The sequence below is a fragment of the Bos indicus genome, chromosome 3 (assembly GCF_029378745.1).
Source record: "Bos indicus isolate NIAB-ARS_2022 breed Sahiwal x Tharparkar chromosome 3, NIAB-ARS_B.indTharparkar_mat_pri_1.0, whole genome shotgun sequence".
NCBI classification, from domain to species: Eukaryota; Metazoa; Chordata; class Mammalia; order Artiodactyla; family Bovidae; genus Bos; species Bos indicus.
The window spans coordinates 60540887-60561074 of NC_091762.1; the positions used below are offsets into that span (position 1 = coordinate 60540887).

The 20188-nt window shown below is 36.4% G+C and overlaps 1 protein-coding gene across 11 annotated transcripts in view; it reads left to right on the forward strand.

Annotated features, from left to right (window-relative positions):
• Positions 1 to 12180, forward strand: part of TTLL7 (tubulin tyrosine ligase like 7) — a 151457-nt gene extending 139277 nt beyond the window's left edge. For 7 of the 11 annotated variants that reach the window (XM_070786230.1, XM_070786226.1, XM_070786225.1 and 4 more), the window contains one exon: positions 7707 to 12180. In XM_070786230.1, coding sequence (XP_070642331.1) covers positions 7707 to 7827 — 121 coding nt within the window. In that variant the 3' untranslated portion in view covers positions 7828 to 12180. Of the gene's footprint in view, positions 1 to 3579; positions 6483 to 7706 lie in introns of those variants that run through there. The other 4 variants (XR_011565827.1, XM_070786228.1, XM_070786231.1 and 1 more) reach the window with 4 other exon arrangements.
• Positions 12181 to 20188: the final 8008 nt, after the last annotated feature.

Consider the following 20188-nt stretch of genomic DNA (forward strand, 5'->3'; position numbering starts at 1 on the left):
TAAAATGTCCTGGGTGTTCATTGGAAGGACTGATGCTGAAGCTGAAACTCCAATACTTTGGCCACCTCATGCGAAGAGTTGACTCATTGGAAAAGACCCTGATGCTGGGAGGGATTGGGGGCAGGAGGAAAAGGGGACGACAGAGGATGAGATGGCTGGATGGCATCACCGACTCGATGGACATGAGTTTGAGTGAACTCCGGGAGTTGGTGATGGACAGGGAGGCTTGGTGTGCTGTGATTCATGGGGTCGCAAAGAATCGGACATGACTGAGCAACTGAACTGAACTGAACTGAACTGAACTGAAAATGTCTATTCAAGGAAGAATGGACAGGTTTTGTAATGTCCACTCAATGAAATATTTGACAGCATTGAAAATGAACAAACTGCATGCATACACAGCAATATGGATGAGTCTCTAACAGAAATTGGGCAAAAGAAGCCACAGGCAAAGGACTACATATTTCATTTATATTTAAATTAAAAAAAAACAAGAAAAATTGAATTATAGTATTACAGAATATGTACTTAGGTGGCAAACAGGAAGTAATTGCCACTGAAGTATGGATAGTTTAGTCACTCAGTTGTTTCTGACTCTTTGTGACCCCCATGGACTGCAGCATGCCAGGCTTCCATGTCCATCACCAACTCCCAGAGCTTGCTCTAACACAATTTCCATTGAGTCGGTGATGCATCCAACCGTCTCATCTTCTGTGATCCCCTTTTCCTCTTGCCTTCAGTCTTTCCCAGCATCAGGGTCTTTTCCAATAAGTCAGTTCTTCGCATCAGGTGGCCATAGTATTGGACCTTCATCTTCAGCAACAGTCCTTCCAATGAATATTCAGGATCGATTTCCTTTAAGATTGACTGGTTGGATCTCCTTGCAGTCCAAGGGACTCTCAAGAGTCTTCTCCAACACCACAGTTCAAAAGCATCAAATCTTCGGTGCTCAGATTTCTTTATGGTCCAACTCAAATCCATATATAACTACCAGAAAAACCATAGCTATAACTGGATGGACCTTCGTTGACAAAGTAATATCTCTGCTTTTTAACATGCTGTCTAGGTTGTTCATAGCTTTCCTTCCAAGGAGCAGTGAGTGAGTGAGTGAAAGTCACTCAGTCATGTCTGACTCTTTGTGAACCCATGGGCTGTCTGTGGAATTCTCCAGAATAGGCCAGAATACTGGAGTGGGTAGCCTTTCCCTTCTTTAGAGGATCTTCCCAACCCAGGGATCAAACCTAGGGCTCCCACATTGCAGGCAGATTCTTTACCAGCTGAGCCACAAGGGGCGCCCAAGAACACTGGAATAGGTAGCCTATCCCTTCCCTGAGCTATCAGGGAAGCCCTCCAAGGAGCAAGTGCCTTTTAATTTCATGGCTGCACTCACCACCTGCAGTGGTTTTGGAGCCCCAGAAAATAAAGTTTGTCACTCTTTCCATTGTTTCCTCATCTAGTTGCCATGAAGTGATGGGACCGGATGCCATGATCTTCGTTTTTTGAATGTTGAATTTTAAACCAGCTTTTTCACTCTCCTCTTTCACTTTAATCAAGAGGCTCTTTAGTTCTTTGCTTTCTGCCATAAGGATGGTGTCATCTGCATATTTGAGGTTATTGATATTTCTCCTGGCAATCTTGATTCCAGCTTGTGCTTCATCCAGTCCAGTGTTTTGCATGATGTACTTTTCATATAAGTTAAATAAGCAGGGTGACAGTATATAGCCCTGATGTACTCCTTTCCCAATTTAGAACCAGTCTGTTGTTCCGTGTCTGTTTCTAACTGTTGCTTCTTGACCTTCATACAGATCTTAGGAGGCAGGTATGGTGGTCTGGTATTCTCATCTCTTGAAGAATTTTCCACAGTTTGTTGTGATCCACACAGTCAAAGACTTTGGCATAGTCAATAAAGCAGAAGGAGATGTTTTTATGGAATTGCCTTATTTTTTCTATGACCGAACAGATGTTGGCAATTTGATCTCTGGTTCCTCTGCCTTTTCTAAATCCAGCTTGAACATCTGGAAGTTCTTGGTTCACATACTGTTGAATCCTAGCTTGGAGAATTTTGAGCATTACTCTGCTAGTATGTGAGATGAGTGCAACTGTGTGGTAGTTTGAACATTCTTTGGCATTGCCTTTTTTGGGATTGGAATGAAATCTGACCTTTTCCAGTCAGCTGTGACCACAGCTGAGTTTTCCAAATTTGCTGGCATATTGAGTACAGCACTTTCACAGCATTATCTTTTAGGATTTGAAATAGTTCAGCTGGAATTCCATCACCTCCCCTAGCTTTGTGATGCTTCCTAAGGTCCACTTGACTTCACAGTTCAGGATGTCTGGCTCTAGGTGAGTGATCACACCATCATGGCTATTCAGAAGTCTGGATAGTGGGTAAGTTTATGGGGCAGCAGTACGTGGTTCTGGGGTGCTAGGAATATTCAGTTATTTAACCTGGGTAGCAGTTATATGAGTAATCACTTTATAATATTCATTTACTAGATGTTTATTTTATGTACTTTTTGATTGAAAGGTTTTAAAAATCAAGTTATATACATGATACTATTTTGATCTTAGGTTAAGATAGCTTGGTACATCTATCTTAAAACAGGCATGGTCTTGCTAAAGAGGCTGATGTTGAGTGAGTACTCAGTTTTTCAGTTGTGTTCAACTCTTTGCGACACCATGGACTGTAGCCCACTAGGCTCATCTGTCCATGGAATTTTCCAGATAAGAATACTGGAGTGTATTGCCATTTCCTTCTCCCAGGAATCTTCCTGACCCAGGGATTGAACCTGTATCCCTTGCATCTCCTGTCTTGGCAGGCAGACTCTTTACCACTTTGCTACCTGGGAAGCAAGGCTGATGTTAGTAACACATAAATAATAATATTTCACCTATACACACTATTCCCTTTGGTCCTTACTCTGTAATACAGGCATGGCAGAAACTATTGGATTCTTTTCACCAGTGAGAAAACTGAAGCCCAAAGAAGTGAAATGGCTCATCCAAATCCATGTTGTTAGCAAATGACAAGAGGCAGGATTTGCAGTTAAAACCACAGTACAATGTTCTGGGTGTTATGTTTAAAATACAAAATAATAAGTGTTGGTAAGTATATTGAGAATTTAGTACTGGTTCAGAATGTAAAATGGCATGAGTGCTGTAGAAGACAGTGGCAGTGCCTTAAAAAGTTAAATATAGAATGACCATGAAAAGTATGAAAGTATTAGTCGTTCAGTTGTGTCTTACTCTTTGTGACCCCGTGGACTGTAGCCTGCCGGGATCCTCTGTCCATGGAATTCTCCATGCAAGAATACTGGAGTGGGTAGCCGTTCCATATGACCCAGCACTCCCCCTCCTAGGTACATACCCCGAAGAACTGAAAACAAGGACTCAAGCCAGTACTTGTACACCAGTGTTCATAGCAACATTATTTACAGTAGTCAAATGGTGACAGCCACCCAAATGTCCATCAGCAGAGGAATGGATAAATGAAATGTGATATGTTTATGTGTGTATTACTACTCTTTGCTCTTTTTGCATGTGTGCTCAGTTGGGTCTGACTCTTTGTTCTGTGCTTAGTCACCCAGTCGTGTTTGACTCTTCGTGACCCCAAAAACTGCAGCTAAGCTCATCTGTCCATGGAATTTTCCAGGCGAGAATACTGGAGTAAATTGTCATTTCTTTCTCCAGAGTATCTTCCTGACCCAGGGATCGAACTTGCATCTCCTGCATTGGCAGATTGATTCTTTTATCACTGAGCTACTTGCATGTTTATTATTATGCCTATGTAAAATTGTAAATATAAATATAGTATTATATAAAATTTATAAATATAAAATATTATTCTATGTTAAAAGGTTATACTTAGTATAAAATACATTATACTATGTATAAAAATATAAAAGCATAAAAATATTATACTACGTAAAAAGGAATGATGCACCTTCAAAGCATGTTAAATAAGCCAAACATAAAAGGAGAAATATGGTATGATTCCAATTATGTGCAGTATCTAGAACAAATTTATTGAGACAGAAAACAGAATAGAGGTTATCAGGGACTGGGAGGAGGAGGAAACGGGAATTTAGTGTTTAATGGGTACAGAGTTTCTGCTTGACATGATGAAAAGATCTGGAACCAGGTTGTAGTTTTGGTTACACAACCATTTTACACAGCCAATATTACACAGTGTGAATATATTTACACTGAACATGGATACCTAAAAATCATAAGGAGTTTCATGTTATATATTTATTTTACCACAATCAAAATAGTTAAAAAGAACATAGCCTAAATAAAGTGATATAATTTATTTACCTTGTGTTCCCCAAACCAGGAAGCTGAGTTTACTCTGGGTAGGGAAGGCGGAGGTGTGGTCAGGGTCCTGGATCTTTCTCCAGGAAAATCTCAGAGGTGTGTGTATTTTAAGTTTCAAGGTTAATTAACTTACCAGTCTTGACATGTTTCATGTTCTAGAGATTCTCCATGGTCAGCAATAAATTGGTACATGACAAACCAAACAATTCTATGTCAAATAGGAAGTAGATAAATGCATATTTTACATTTATATGATGGATATGTGAAGATGTGTATCCCTCATCTCAGAATTGAGGGGTAAGGGTATGTGTGTGAAACAAAGAGGATAGTTTGTGTTATTTCTTCTTGGAATGAGTTAGCTACGAGTTAGCTATATTTGTATTTCGAGAGTAAGCTACAATAGAAATAAAGCTGGAGACTTCACATATTTTTGTGCTTTAACAGACACTCTTTAGATACTATCTATAAATCCACTTTCTAGAGATTCTTCTTGCTAAAAAATCAAATTGTATTAACTTCATTGCAGAAAAAATTTAAAAATAATCTTTGACATTCAGCTACTGTGGGCTCTCCCAAGAGATCTTAATGGAGATATTAAGGCAAATAATCCATTGTGTTTCACTGTAATGCTTTAAAATATCCCACAGCCCTTGCTTTAGGGAAGCAAAGTGTTTCTTACAGTGTGATTTTATATGCTTTTTTACATTCATACTGAATTTATTTTCCTTTTTACATCTTTAGTTTCATTTTAGCCTTTTCTGCTTCTATTAAAAGTTTAGTTTTGTGGCTAATATTTTTCTACTTTCTAAGTTTGTATACTTCATATTTCTGAAAAATAAATGTAATCATTGTATTTGTCAGTTTTAAAATTGGAATTCATACACAGAAATGGCAATATAGTATTTTTGGGGAGCAATAGTTCTGTAGTGAGACCAAATGGATCTTTATCTTGGCTCTAGTCACTTTTGTGACTGTGGGCAAGTCATTTAACGCCTGTACACTTTGGTGTATTCATCTATAAAATGGAGCTGATAATAATATATACCATGCTGCTGCTGTTGCTAAGTCACTTCAGTCGTGTCCGACTCTGTGCGACCCCATAGACGGAAGGCCACAGGCTCCCCCATCCCTGGGATTCTCCAGGCAAGAACACTAGAGTGGGTTGCCATTTCTTTCTCCAATGCATGAAAGTGAAAAGTGAAAGGGAAGTCGCTCAGTCGTGTCCGACTCTTAGCAACCCCATGGACTGCAGCCTACCAGGCTCCGCTGTCCATGGGATTTTCCAGGCAAGAGTACTAGAGAATCATTAAAAATAAATATTTTTAAAGCAAGTATAATGGTGCTGGCACACACACACACACATACTTTTTAAATACAAAATAGTGTTAAATAAAATAGTATAAGTTCACTGTAACCCTGGACTTTGTACTTTTATTTTTTCACCTGTGTAAATGAAAATCTTTAGCTCAGAAGGCAATGTGAATGTTATTGTAATGCCAGTAATAACTATTGCTTGGAGAGTCTTTAAAAGAAAGTTGGTAAAAGTTACTATTTACTATAATTATTATCAGGGTAACCAGGATGTAACCAATTTTCAGTAGGAGAGAGAATAACTCTCAAGTAGTATGGAATAGTGCATTTTGATCAAACACCTTAGTTTCCTTTGCACCTTTGCCCTAGATAGGAAGGGCAGCCTGTTTCTTTCAGAAGATATCAGATCAGTCATCATGATACACTAGCTCTTGACATAATAATTAATTCATATGAATTACCCAAGTGATATTAAGAAAATGATTTATATAATCTATGATGTGAGAAATCAATTATTTCATTATTCATCACCCATTGTGCATTTTTGATTTAATTTAGTTTGTTGTAGATTATTTTACTGCTCTATTAACATAATGATTTGAGCAATTATTTATAGTTTGTGATATTAAGTAATAGATTTAGGGGATATTATCAGATAATTCAGAATGAAATGACGTCTATGAATATTATGTGGAATTCTGCTATTTTAATCTGAGTGCTGTATGCAGTTTGATCATAATGAATTCGTATTCTTCTACAAAATTCATGTAACAACAATATAAATGTAATTTTCCATTGACACAGAAGTTAGTAGTTACCAGTATTATTTAATAAAGAATTGGTAGCTAATAATATCTTTGGTCCTCGGTTTCTTCATTTGTCTTTGGAAGTATGATACTGTGGCTGGAAGATTCTACGGTCACATGAAGAAAAAAAATGATTTGATCTCTACCTTTGTTTCTTTTTAAGACTAATTATTAATCTCCTTCTGTTGTTACTTCTCTTAGAAATTTTTTATAGATATCTTTGTCTTGACTTTCTAGCCTGTCCTCATCATCATCTGGACTTAGGCTTTTAATAGTGATACTTGTGTTTGCTCATGTCAATTTCCTTAATCATTTCTCTCTCGACATATAGATTGGAATGGCCTAATGCCAATCAAAGGCTTTCCAGAGGAATAAGATTATACAGACACACATTCTTATTTGCAACTCCTAAATCTCAAAGCTCTGAAAACTCAAACTAATAGAAATAAAGTAAAAGTAACCCATTTATTGGCACATCTAAATTGACACAAAGTTGTTTATAGTCTTTTTCCAATTTATTGTGAATGTTTCTGCACTTCATTACAGAAATATTAATGATTTGTTTGCACAATGCTGCCCTAAGACTCTGATGAAGATGTTGCATTATATATAGTATATACACCGTATTGTCCTAAAATCTGGAATATTCATATATTCTGAAATACATTTGGGTGCAAAGGTTGCATGCAACCTGTAATCATGATTGTTTCTGGTATTCTGTAATCTAAGCACCCAGTAGTCTAGGAGTATAAAATTTATAATTTAGTTATAAATTTTAATCTTTAACTTTTTCTTTCAGATTAACTACAGTCATAATACATCAGTGATATATTATGAAATTAAAATCAATGGTTTCAACATCCTTGAAATAATTATTTTAATGTGGTTAGCCAAATTCTCATGTTACATGATGTTACATGTTTTTAAGAAATATTTGACTGGCTACACATATTATTTACAGAGATTATTAATGAATTCCAAATTAACATGAGTGATGTAAACAGTTTCCTAGCTTGTAAGTTCATGGCTCTTTATGGGATATCTTGGGATACTAAGACCACATTTTGCATCTATATGCAGCTCTTTAAGTGAGGCTTCATGACCCTTTCCTGCCTCCCCTCCTCAGGAGATGAAATCCTTTTATGTGGATTGCATTGTTACAGTGTCATTTCTCATGTAAGATGTACAAATTATTAACCACATAACACTTTAGTGGGAGATATTAATATTAATTTGTTTGTAAAAGTCTAATTTTTAAACTATTATTTTTAGGTATTTACTGCCAGGAAGTACACAATTCTTCATGAGAACACCAACCTACAACTTGAAATACAGTTCACCTGGAATGGCTCGCTCCAATGTTTTGTTTACATCCCGATATGGCCATTTGTGAAACAGAAGGGAAGATCACCATGGGTTATGCATAATAGCAATTCATATTTTCCCCAATTTAATATTGAAAAGACAGTGACCATTAACTACTGTTTTATGTATATATGACATATATGTGTGTGAAAATATGTACACACATGCACTCAGATAACACATATATTTATTATAATATATGAAAGAAGAATTAGCAGGAAACTGGATATAAGATTTAACCTAATAAACCATGTTAAAATTGTTTACACAAATATGTGAATGTCTAGAATTTGCTAGGTTTATAATTAATACCTTCCTACTAGAAATGTTATTTTTGCTGCAGAGTATATAAAACAGAATTGATCTTGAAGATCCCATTACAGTGTTAAATTATTTTCTAGATAATACTTTTGACTTAAAAAGAACTAATAGTATATTACTTTATTAATTCTCGTATATATCTAGTAGCCATTTAAAATGAAAACAAAAATTAGAAGCTTGGTGTTGCTTGATGATAGGATTAAGTATAAAATGGGTTTGTCATTACTGTAGCACACAGTAGTATGCTATTAATATTAAAAATCCCACCTGGATTCTCCAATATTTTTATTCCTCAGTGTGGGAATCTAGCTACTTGTGAAAATGATAACGTAAATGTTCAGTAAGGCTAAAGTAAGATCACAATACTGTCTAAAATGGAAGACAATCCAGTGGGTTAAAAATTAAACTTACTAGCTTATATTTTTACTTTTTATTGAGAGTCACATAAAGGGAACAGAAAATGGTGGTAATAGCAAAATCTTTCCATATGGTTTTTGTATCTCTTACCACTCATACCACTTATGTTTTCTTTTTTGAAAGTATACCTCTGATGGGTACATATGGTCAAATACAATTTCTTCTCTTCAGAAGGGGAAGAGCTGATATTTTAAACTTATTTCAATGTTACAGAATGAATATGTCACATTATTTTATAAGTCTCTCAATTTTGAGACCAACATACATTGCAAAAACTAATACAGAGTTTCATATTGCACCATAGAAAGTCATCTAAATTATTACAAAAAGAAGATTCTGATTACTATTATTAGTCATGGATGTTCTCTTGAGAATTTCAAAAAAATCAAAATATAGTATGAAGTTTTCTTCTTGTCCAAAGTTATTATGCATAATTTTCATAGCAGTTTACTTCCTTTTCTGCTTACAGTTTCAAAAACTATGAGTGAGCTTTCAGTTTTCTATACAAATATAATAAATACCATGGATATCCTTCGAGACTGTGATATTCACCTTTTAGAATTTTATTTTAATTTCTCGCAGTAGTTTTATTTTTCACAGATGGTAATTATTTGCAACATTCATGAATGTTTTACCTCCTTTTACTATCCTGAAAGCTTTTTCCAGTAAATCGAGAAATGGTCCCAAAGCAGAAGGAGAACTGAGGGGGGCAAACTGGCCTGCTTAATTCACAAGCTGGGTAACTGACAACCCAAGGTTGTAAGTTAGATATGTTTTGCTTTTAAAGTCATAATCTGAGGCTGTATTTGGATAAAATAGGTTCTTCCCTAAATTATTGCTAGTTACTGGATTCTTTGTGACTACCAAACACTCATATTCCAATGGATACTCTTCCATGGTAATTGCATCCCAAAGGAGAGTTATTGTCTGTGGGAAAAGAGGATAAGGATGTCAGGATGAAGGAAATCACAGTGTAGCTCTGAGTGTTTATGACACCATTTTGTGAATTCCTAAATATGTTTAGAATTTTGGAGAATAAATAATGCTGAAATTGGGATATTAATAAAATCATTGTAAGAATGATCAGCAAGTAGGCCTTTTCATGGAGCAATTTTCGTCATTTTTTTGGCTCAGATTCATGATTTGTTCATGAATGAGACACAGTTTCAAAGGTCTGATGTATGATATCAGTCCAGTTTCTTGGCCACTCACTTGCGTTAGCTTAAATCACAGTGGTGACTTAATTTGCTAGAGTGAAAAGAATGTCTAACATGTCTCCCCCTAGGAAAAAATATTTTAAAAAGAGTAACTTTACATATATGAAACTACCCAGTTAGTTATTAACAATCAAATTTGATTCCTCTAGCTACCCAAGTCTGACTTTTTTTGAGTGCTAGAATTTTCTTGCCCACATTTGCCTCTTTAGACTCATCTAGTTCTGATATGAGGAAGATGTGAATAAAAGCCATGTGCCCATTATTTATGTATACTACCTGGTACCCTGTGGACTATGGTTGTGTTCACGCTTATTCCTTAATGAGAAACTAAGAAGACACAGTAATAAACTGTGAAAGTCTCTAGAGGCCATAGAAATGTTTTAGTAATATAAAATATTTTTTAGTTTTTATTATAAATTTTTTATTCATAGAGTTAAAATATATCAGTATAAGTGATAGTATGAGTCTGACTCTCTTCTAGGAGAGAACATACTTTTTTATCTGAAAAACTCCAGAAACTATTCAGTCTTACCAGAGTTTTTAATAGGGAGTTTGGTTTACTTGTGATGAAAGCATATTTTCATTCTGTCATTAAAAGATATATCCCTGATCATTCTGTGACTGATGCTTTCCAGAACTGTATATGATTGAAGTTATTCCAGAACTGTCCAAGAAGCAACCTTTTAATGTTAAATTATCATATATGAATATTGTATGAGATTGCAGATTAGTTTTCACTGTAATAATCCAGCATTGTAATAGTATTTGCTTCATGTATTCTGTTGAAGGAACTATTGTGATTCATATTATGATTATTAGCAACAATTTTTATTTTACCTTGCATGTATAAAAATTAAATTATAGTAGGATCAAATATGAAAATGGCAATAGGAATGTTAGATGCAAAGATCTACACACATTTTTTCATATATCTGAATTAGGTCTAAATACACAAAACTTTTTTAAGTTCTCCCCCTAAAACTAATATGAACCAAACTCAAGCAAAAAACCCCAGTCTTCTCATCCAATACTTACACACAGCTAGATGATAGTGGCTTGTAGACATCAAGAAAAAGATTTCATTCTAAGTCTTTTTTCATTAGAAAGTATATGATTATAGACTTTAGTTATCAAACTTTAAATTTCATGTTTTAATATAAATTAATCCAAATGCTTTCTTCTTTAGCATGACAAAGTAATTCCATTTAAAAATTCTCTTTAAATCTAAACTTCCACATTACTTGACATTTTCAAAAGTACCAAAAATTGATAGTTGCGTAAGCTCTATTATTTGTAGTTTTCTTAAAGCATTTGATTAATTCTTATATGTATATTCTTTAAAATATAATAGCAAATATGTTGAGAAGAGTGACAATAAATACCTTCCTTTTCTGTTCTGTAAAACTTTTTTAACATTTTGAGTCCTAGTTTACTTGGTCCTAAGGGTTAAATGATAAGAAGTGTAAGTACAATTGTTCTATTCTTATGACCTGGTGATTTGTGAAAATTTCTTTTATCTTGAGATCGAGAAATTTAATAAAGCTTTCCAGAACTGAATTAGTTATCTAAATATTTTGGACAAGTGCTACTTACAAATAAAATTTGAAAGTGTATTAATCAAAAATTTATTCCTTACACTGTTTTTTTTCTTTCTTTTCTTCTTTTTTAAACTTCAAGTTCCATTTAAAGTTTTGACCTTTGCATGGACTAAGTCAAGAAAAGAGAAATTCTGCTTTTTAAAATATTGGTTTATAGTGGTATATTTTTGCCTCAGCAATAAATTGGCAGGTGACCAAAAATGTTAAATTAAAATTAATTGCACACTTTGAGATTGTTGCCTTTCTTGGTGTTTTTCCTTTTTGCCTTATTATGAGTTGGGTATATGGTATTGAAGGAAACTATGCAGGTAAAACAGTTTCTATTAACTGGACTGTATTAACTAAAAAGAGCTACACAAAGTTTTTACTTTATCCTCACCTGCCAATTTGAAAACTATTGGTAAAATCATTATTCAATAGGCCAATATTTTCTAAATTAGTAAGACTTACCTTACAAAAGTTATCAGATGATGCTGATATTTCTCTTTCAAAGACTAAAACAACAGTTTTAGTCCTGAGCTGGTTGGTTCATATAATAACTAATATACATACTACAACTTTGAATATTAATAGATTGGCTGAAGATTTTAGGTTTGAAGATTAGTTTGAAAGCAATGCATTTGCTCCCGTGAATCATGATGCAGATTATCCCCATGTGTTTTACTGCCTGTCTATGAATGCAAATGTTGTTACAGAAAATATGCTTGAAATGTCAGCACAGTGTGCAGTTAGTATTGCATCATCATGCTTCAGCATGTGATACCTGTATGATGACATATTTCAACTACTCAGATATGTTACTGTAATAAAAATGTTTAACATAAGAAAGCTGCATATGTCATCAAATGCTTATTTCTGTTTCTCTCTCTCTCTCTCTCTCTCTCACACACACACACAGAGTTTTAAGTAGTAGAAGAGACTGGTTCTCAATTAAGCTTTCAGGGTGATGAAACATATTTTCACAGTAAATTTCTTCTGCAGCACTGACAATAGCACCGTGAGGATCACTTTGTGCACATGTGCTTAGTCATGTCTGAGTCTTTGCAACCCCATGGGCTGTACCCACCAAGCTCCTCTGTCAATGGGATTATCCCGGCAGGAATACTGCAGTGGGTTGCCATTTTCTCCAGGGGATCTCCCCTGGAGACAGTCCCCCACAGGGATTGAACCTGTGTCTCCCATGGCTCCTGCACTGGAAGGCAGATTCTTTACCGCTGCGCCACCTGGGAAGTCAGGGATAACTTTACCTGCTATTAAAGTCAGGTCAAGTAAACAAAATTGGTGTCAGTTCCTCTCAGTTAGCTGAAAGGAGACTGGCCTAAAATTTATAAATGGCATTTTTAGTATCGTTGAATATGACATAGCATCTTTCTAGCGTCATTAATTATGACAATAGGATTACTAACCCAAATAGAAGTACATCAGCATCTCAGCTATGATGTTACTTTTTTCAGGAGTTTACAATTTTGTCAGGATTAAAACACTGATCCTCAATAAGAAGCATATCCTAGTAGTCTTATTACCACTATTACTGTTGTCTATAACATGATTATATACAAAGAAATTGAAAAATCTATCATATGACAGGAACTTTAATGCATGTATACATTATTTTTTTGAGTTGACAACTCAACAAGTGACATAGACATTGACTTTTTAAATATATTTTTAAAAATTTGTTCTTTTACAAAGTAAAAATATTCTGTAAAAGCTTTAAACTTTGAATTTTTTATTTTTTTTCAATGACAGATATACATGAGGCCAATGTGGTTAGTTTAGTATCTCCCTATTTTATCAAATAATTTGTAAGATCAATATACATATAGTAAATGTTTGAAAATCTTTTAAAACTCTAAATAAGTCATCCTAAAATAATCTCTAAAAAAAGTGCTGAAGTCCCATTACTTTGGCCACCTAATGTGAAGAGCCAACTCATTGGAAAAGACCGATACTGGGAAAGGTAGAGGGTAAAAGGAGAAGATGGTGGGAGAGGATGAGATAGTTCGATAGCATCACTGACTCAATGGACACGAGTTTGAGCAAGCTCTGGGAGATGGGGAAGGGCAGGGAAGCCTGGCAAGCTCACGGGGTCACAGAGTCAGACATGACTTAGTGACTGAACAACAAAAAATAATCTCAAGTGTTAGAAAAATTTGTGTAGTGCCTTAACACAAAATTATCACTTAGCTGTATTGTAGAAAGTAAGATTAATATTAATAGATCTTTAAACTGGTTTATCAGAAAGTTCTCTCTTAATGACTCTTCATATACACATAGAATATGGTGATGAAATACAGAATATGGTGACAAAAATGTCCATCACCAGGGTCTCGTAAATGTGGAAAACATTGGGTGTATAAATGGGAATGTGTTTCTTTTTACTTCCAGAACCTCCCAAGAGCCTTTAGTGTTCTAAGATGCTTTAAGATTCCCCAGCAAGGGACTGGAACATATGGTAGTTTTTAAACTAATTTCACTATGGGATCTTTTATTGAAAGGCACCTCCCAGGACAATTCTTCTATTGACTAACATTTGAAAAACAACTACCAAAATGAAGTCATTCGCTAATAAAGAAATCAGACTATTTATTTATTTACTAAATATACACTGTGGTATAATTATTAACACTGACAAATCTAGTGCAAGAATTTACTTGCACTTGTCACTTGAGAATTTGGCCATTTCCAGAGAATATTTGACCAAGTATTTCAGCTGCAATGTCTTGACCTGAGAAAGATGGCCATACATAAATAGTCTTAATGGTAAACATGAGCTATATTAGATATTTGAAATGTAATCATGATATGAAAAGTAATATAAAATGCTTAAGATGTAGTCAGAATGTGATTCAAGTCTTTATGAGAAACTATTAATGATGTAGGGGCTTCCCTGATAGCTCAGTTGGTAAAGAATCCACCTGCAATGCAGGAGACCCTGGTTGGATTCCTGGGTTGGGCAGTAGTGCAGGAGAAGGGATGGGCCACCCACTCCAGTATTCTGGAGGAGCTAACATGATAAAAGTTTGTCTTCACTGAGATTCTAACAGTACCCATCTACAGATGATAAGAGCTTTATATAACAGACAATATATTAATACCTATAAGCCCTTGCTGGCCTTCTGAAAGAATCTTCTTATATAAACAAAAAAAGGTCAGTTTGTGACTGATAGATTTCCTACAAAGCTAGAATTTATTAAAAATGTGTTACATTATTTGTGAGAAACAAAATTTATTGAGCCATTTTTTCCTAGTGTTTAAGTTTTCCTTAAGCAGTATGTTAGACACTTCGAAAGCCTTCAGAAGTTATGTCTTTCAGTTATTTGTCCTTTATGAAATATTGCCAAATTAGCCTCCCTCTTTACAAATATTGAAAGAATACTGCCATTCAGTATATTTAGGGAGTTACACACTGAATGGTACTATAATGACCTAAACTGAACTATTTTATGTAGTTATCAAAAATACTAAAATTTTGGCTTGGAAAGTAGTGTCTAGACTGTTGCACGGAAATTACACTCACCATTTTTATAGCTTTACAGCAAGGCAGCCTATAGTATTTTATGTAGTAATAGAAATATACAGTAAGAGTAAGCGAATTCCAGATTTTGTACTAAGAACAGGTGCAGGTGAGCACAAACCACCTAAACTGGCACTGTTGTGACAAAAGCTTTCAAGGATAATAACAAAACTATGTAAATTTAGCCAAGCTCTGTTCTATTACAGATGCTGCTGTTTTTAGTGTTAGAGTAACATAACTTTTAAAAGATCAAGAAACAAAATTTATTTTTTCAAACTGCAATATGCTGTTATCAGTAAAAACATTAATATATTGTTATATTTATAATATATCTTATTTGACGGAAAATATGTGGCAATGAAGGTGAAAATATATAGACTATATAAAGCTGAATACAAGCCTGAAACCTAAGAAAATACGATTTCACATAATACCTCATTTTCATTAAATGATGAAAATGTAAATTCAGAAAATCACTTAGGCTAAAAATAGGTATATCATCAAAACCTAATATCATTTTAACTCAAATTGGTATTTGTTCAACAAATGTTCTATATCATAATGTGATGTACAAAGGAAAACTCAAATTTGTGGAAGAAAATGAAGGGATTTTTTTTTAAAGCAAATCTAGCTAATTCCGTTATGTTTTTGACTCTTTGAAACTGAAACAGTAGTCTTGTTGTTGTGAAACATTTACTACAAATAAAGAATAAGTAAATTCTTTAGAATTAGCTTGGTTTTTTATTTTAGCCTCAGGTTTCTCAGTCAAAGATTACTTATATTTGTTTTTTCTTAATTTTTTTCCTGACTACTTTTAATTTTTTATATTTCATCTCCCTAGTTCCACTTATTCCCTTGTGATTATTTTCACTCTAAAAATACTAAGTAATCATTGCCTAGTTTGGTTGTTTTAACTAAAACATCAAGTTCTTATCATAAATGTATAGAAAAAGCAAAGGCAGATTCCACTTCTGCATTATTATCTATACTTTGGATTGATATTTTTTTCCCCAGCATTTTGGTCCGCATAGTATCCATTTTCTCTGAGCAGCAAGTAAATGGTTTCACTTCTCTCAGTTCTGTGGTACTCAGAATCTCCAGAGAATGTGCATCCTGATAAACCATGAGAAGCCCACTTCTAGAGCTGAAATTTCTAATATTGATCTTATACATACTAGAATTTTTCACACCAGTTTGCACATCTGACCTAGGTACTTCATTATTAAATAGGGTATTATAGATTTCTTAAAGAACTCCATGGCACCATAACACTTTTCCAAGTAATCCCAAGGTTTGGGAAAATAAAATGAAGCTCCTTATATAGGTTGGTGTCTGCTTTATCATCTCCCTTAGCTTCTTCTCTCTCATCTATTGTCTTGTTTACTTTTCTTGTGTAAGAGAACATCCATTGCAACAAGAAACAGATGGTGTGAGTTCCAATCCTGGTTCTGCTGTGTGGGACAGGGTCTTCATTTCTTAAAAATAAATACTGATTTTATCTATGTGAGAGTTTTTTTGTGAGGAATATGCTGGGCTGCTGCTAAGTCGCTTCAGTCGTGTCTGACTCTGTGTGACCCCGTAGACAGCAGCCCACCAGGCTGCCCCGTCCCTGGGATTCTCCAGGCAAGAACACTGGAGTGGGTTGCCATTTCCTTCTCCAATGCATGAAAGTGAAAAGTGAAAGTGAAGTCGCTCAGTCATGTCGGACTCTTAGCAACCCCATGAACTGCAGCTTACCAGGCTCCTCCGCCCATGGGATTTTCCAGGCAAGAGTACTGGAGTGGGGTGCCATTGCTTCTCCGGTGAGGAATATAGGAAGCACTAAACTATGTAGTATTGTCATTTTCTCATTGTATAAAAAAATAATCTCACCGATGATCAGAAGACTCTTCCTGTGATCTGTGTCTGTCAGGGTGTCATCAGGATGTCAGTATCTGTAGGAATGGGATGAAAGAAACTTGTTACCAAGTGCTGATCATCTTCATCCATTCTGTAAAATCACCTATTATGTACCCACAAAATCCACTCTCAAGATCACAAGTAAGTTAAAATTATTTACACTGGGATTTTAGACCAAGCTAAACCAAAATCCCTAGATATTGTTATCCTCAGTAAAGTAAGATGCTGGTAGAAAGAGTGGCCTCAGATACTAGATGACCTGGGTTTCCTTGCCTATGAGTCTCAGTTTCTTCATAGTAGCATAGGGCTTTCCCTTATAGTGCTGGGAGGGAACTAATTGGCCTAGTCTTCATGGGAAACAGTGGAAACAGTATCAGACTTTATTTTTTTTTGGCTCCAAAATCACTGCAGATGGTGACTGCAGCCATGAAATTAAAAGACACTCCTTGGAAGGAAAGTTATGACCAACCTAGATAGCATATTCAAAGCAGAGACATTACTTTGCCAACAAAGGTCCATCTAGTCAAGCCTATGGTTTTTCCAGTGGTCATGTATGGATGTAAGAGTTGGACTGTGAAGAAAGCTGAGCGCTGAAGAATTGATGCTTTTGAACTGTGGTGTTGGAGAAGACTCTTGAGAGTCCCTTGGACTGCAAGGAGATCCAACCAGTCCATTCTGAAGGAGATCAGCCCTGGGATTTCTTTGGAAGGAATGATGCTAAAGCTGAAACTCCAGTACTTTGGCCACCTCATGCGAAGAGTTGATTCATTGGAAAAGACTCTGATGCTGGGATGGATAGGGGGCAGGAGGAGAAGGGGACGACAGAGGATGAGATGGCTGGATGGCATCACTGACTCGATGGACGTGAGTCTGAGTGAACTCTGGGAGTTGGTGATGGACAGGGGGGCCTGGCGTGCTGCGATTCATGGGGTCACAAAGAGTAGGACACGACTGAGTAACTGAACTGAACTGATGCAAGGTTCTGAGCCTGGTACATGCCCCTCAATAAATGTTCTTTGTTGTTATTTTATTTCCATGTGATGCCTTTTTCCTCCATCCCAGAGAAGCACAATTCTGTGGAGATATTTTAGGATTGCAAGCTCCCCAACCGATCATGGCACTCTGGGCCATGATCAAGGTCCTCCCATCACCTATTTTCAGCTTTGCAGTCTAGCTCATTCCTCCTCTTGTGTAACAAGTCAGTTTTGAACAAGGAAACACTGTGGCTGTTCAGTTCCCCCCCAAATCCTCTAATCATTGAGATCTCTGAAAACATTGAATAGAAGGGGAAATTGAGTTTTCTATAAGGAAGAGACTTAAGTATTTATTTTTTGGAAATAGTATAAACATGACAGAATTACCATGTACATGCCTTCTCTGAAACGGGTGTAGAGAAAAATCATAATAAATAAAGGCTATATATGGGCTGCTCTTGGAGAAGGAAATGGCAACCCGCTCCAGTATTCTTGCCTGAAGAATCCCATGGACTGAGGAGCCTGGCAGGTACAGTCCACGGGGTCCCAAGAGTCGGACATGACTTAATGACTAAACCACCACCACCGTGGGCTGCTCTTGGTTTTGCTCAACAGAGCTTGATGAATGCTGTTAGCACCACAAAGAGTACTAGGCCTACTACTGGCCAAGTGCCACTGAATGGAGCTCTGGGGTATATAGAGCTCACGTTCCAGGTAGGGAGATGCACAGGTCTCTGCTAGGTAGCACTAAGGCAGACAGGTGGTACAAGGAAGATGCGAGGGTTTTATGTGTGCGAGAATAGCAGAAACCACGTGCATCCTGTGTGGGAGAACTGGGAACAGTGTCACAAGAGAGCAGTGGAGTTAGATCTTGACATATGAGCAGGATTTCAACAGCCAAAAGGCGGGTTCCATCACAGGGAGCATCAGAGGTGAGAGGGCAAGACTCACAGAGCTGAGAAATTCAGTGTAGCTCAATGTGGGTTGGGGTATTGAGTGAATGAAGAGAGGTGTGTGTGTGTGTGTGTGTGTGTGTGTTTGTTAGTTGCTTAGTCATGTTTGACCCTTTGCAACCCCATTACTATATAGTCTGCCAGGCTCCTCTGTCCAAGGGATTCTCCAGGCAAGAATAACTGAGTGGGATGCCACTCCCTTCTCCAGGGGATCTTCTCAACCCAGGGATCAAACCCAGGTCTCCTGCATTGAAGGTAGATTCTTTATTGCCTGAGTCATCAGGAAAGCCCAAAGAGAGTTAAGTTGAGGCCAAATTGCAAAATCCTTAGATGCTGCACTTAAGAGTCTGTATTTTCTCCTATACACAGCAGAGACAATGGGCATTTAAAAAAAATCAAGTAGTAAGAAGATGGGGTCTGCGATTTGTGGAGTTGGCTACGCTGGCCTGGTGGAAGGAGGAAGACTGGGCTTGGTGGAAGGTAGTTATGACTGTGACTGGAGTTAGGACCAGGGCCTCAGCTGAGGTGTGTGGATCCAGAGTCAAGAGAATTTCTGAGGGGAATCTTTCAGACTTTTGCACCTATTTTATATGAGGAATAAAGGAGAGAAATCAAGGGATTATCTACATTTTCTTCATTGTTGTGAAAAATTTAGTGTAAAAAATGATTGTGTGTTTAATATGCAGGCTGAAGTTGTTCCTTTCAAGCCTGCTTTCATTGGCTGTGATGTGTAATTCCATTTTGGACAAACAGCTATCAAGTATCAGCTGTATGTCAGGAGCTATGCTAGATACCAGAGAAACAAACGATTAATAAGACAGTGTGCTCACTTTTCATGAGCTGCAATTCCATCCAGTACAGGAAAAAGTCATCTATGCAAATAATTATAATGAAATGTAATAAGGATAAATAACAGAAAGATATGCAAGGAACTCTATGAAATGCATTCTATTTTTGTTAGCATGGAAGATCTCTATAAAGTGAGGGCTTAGCTCTGGTTCCCTGATGGAATTCCCTTAGAAGCATCCAGGTACAATAAGTACTTTGCTTAACAGAAAGCAGAATTGATGTTTAATATTTAGATTACAAATAGGAGTATATAGTTCAGTTCAGTTCAGTTGCTCAGTCGTGTCTGACTCTTTGCCACCCCATGAATCCCAGCACACCAAGCCTCCCTGTCCATTACCAACTCCCGGAGTTCACTCAGACTCACGTCCATCGAGTCAGTGATGCCATCCAGCCATCTCATCCTCTGTCGTCCCCTTCTCCTCCTGCCCCCAATCCCTCCCAGCATCAGGGTCTTTTCCAATGAGTCAACTCTTCACAGGAGGTGGCCAAAGTACTGGAGTTTCAGCTTTAGCATCATTCCTTCCAAAGAAATCCCAGGGCTGATCTCCTTCAGAATGGACTGGTTGGATCTCCTTGCAGTCCAAGGGACTCTCAAGAGTCTTCTCCAACACCACAGTTCAAAAGCATCAGTTCTTCAGAGCTCA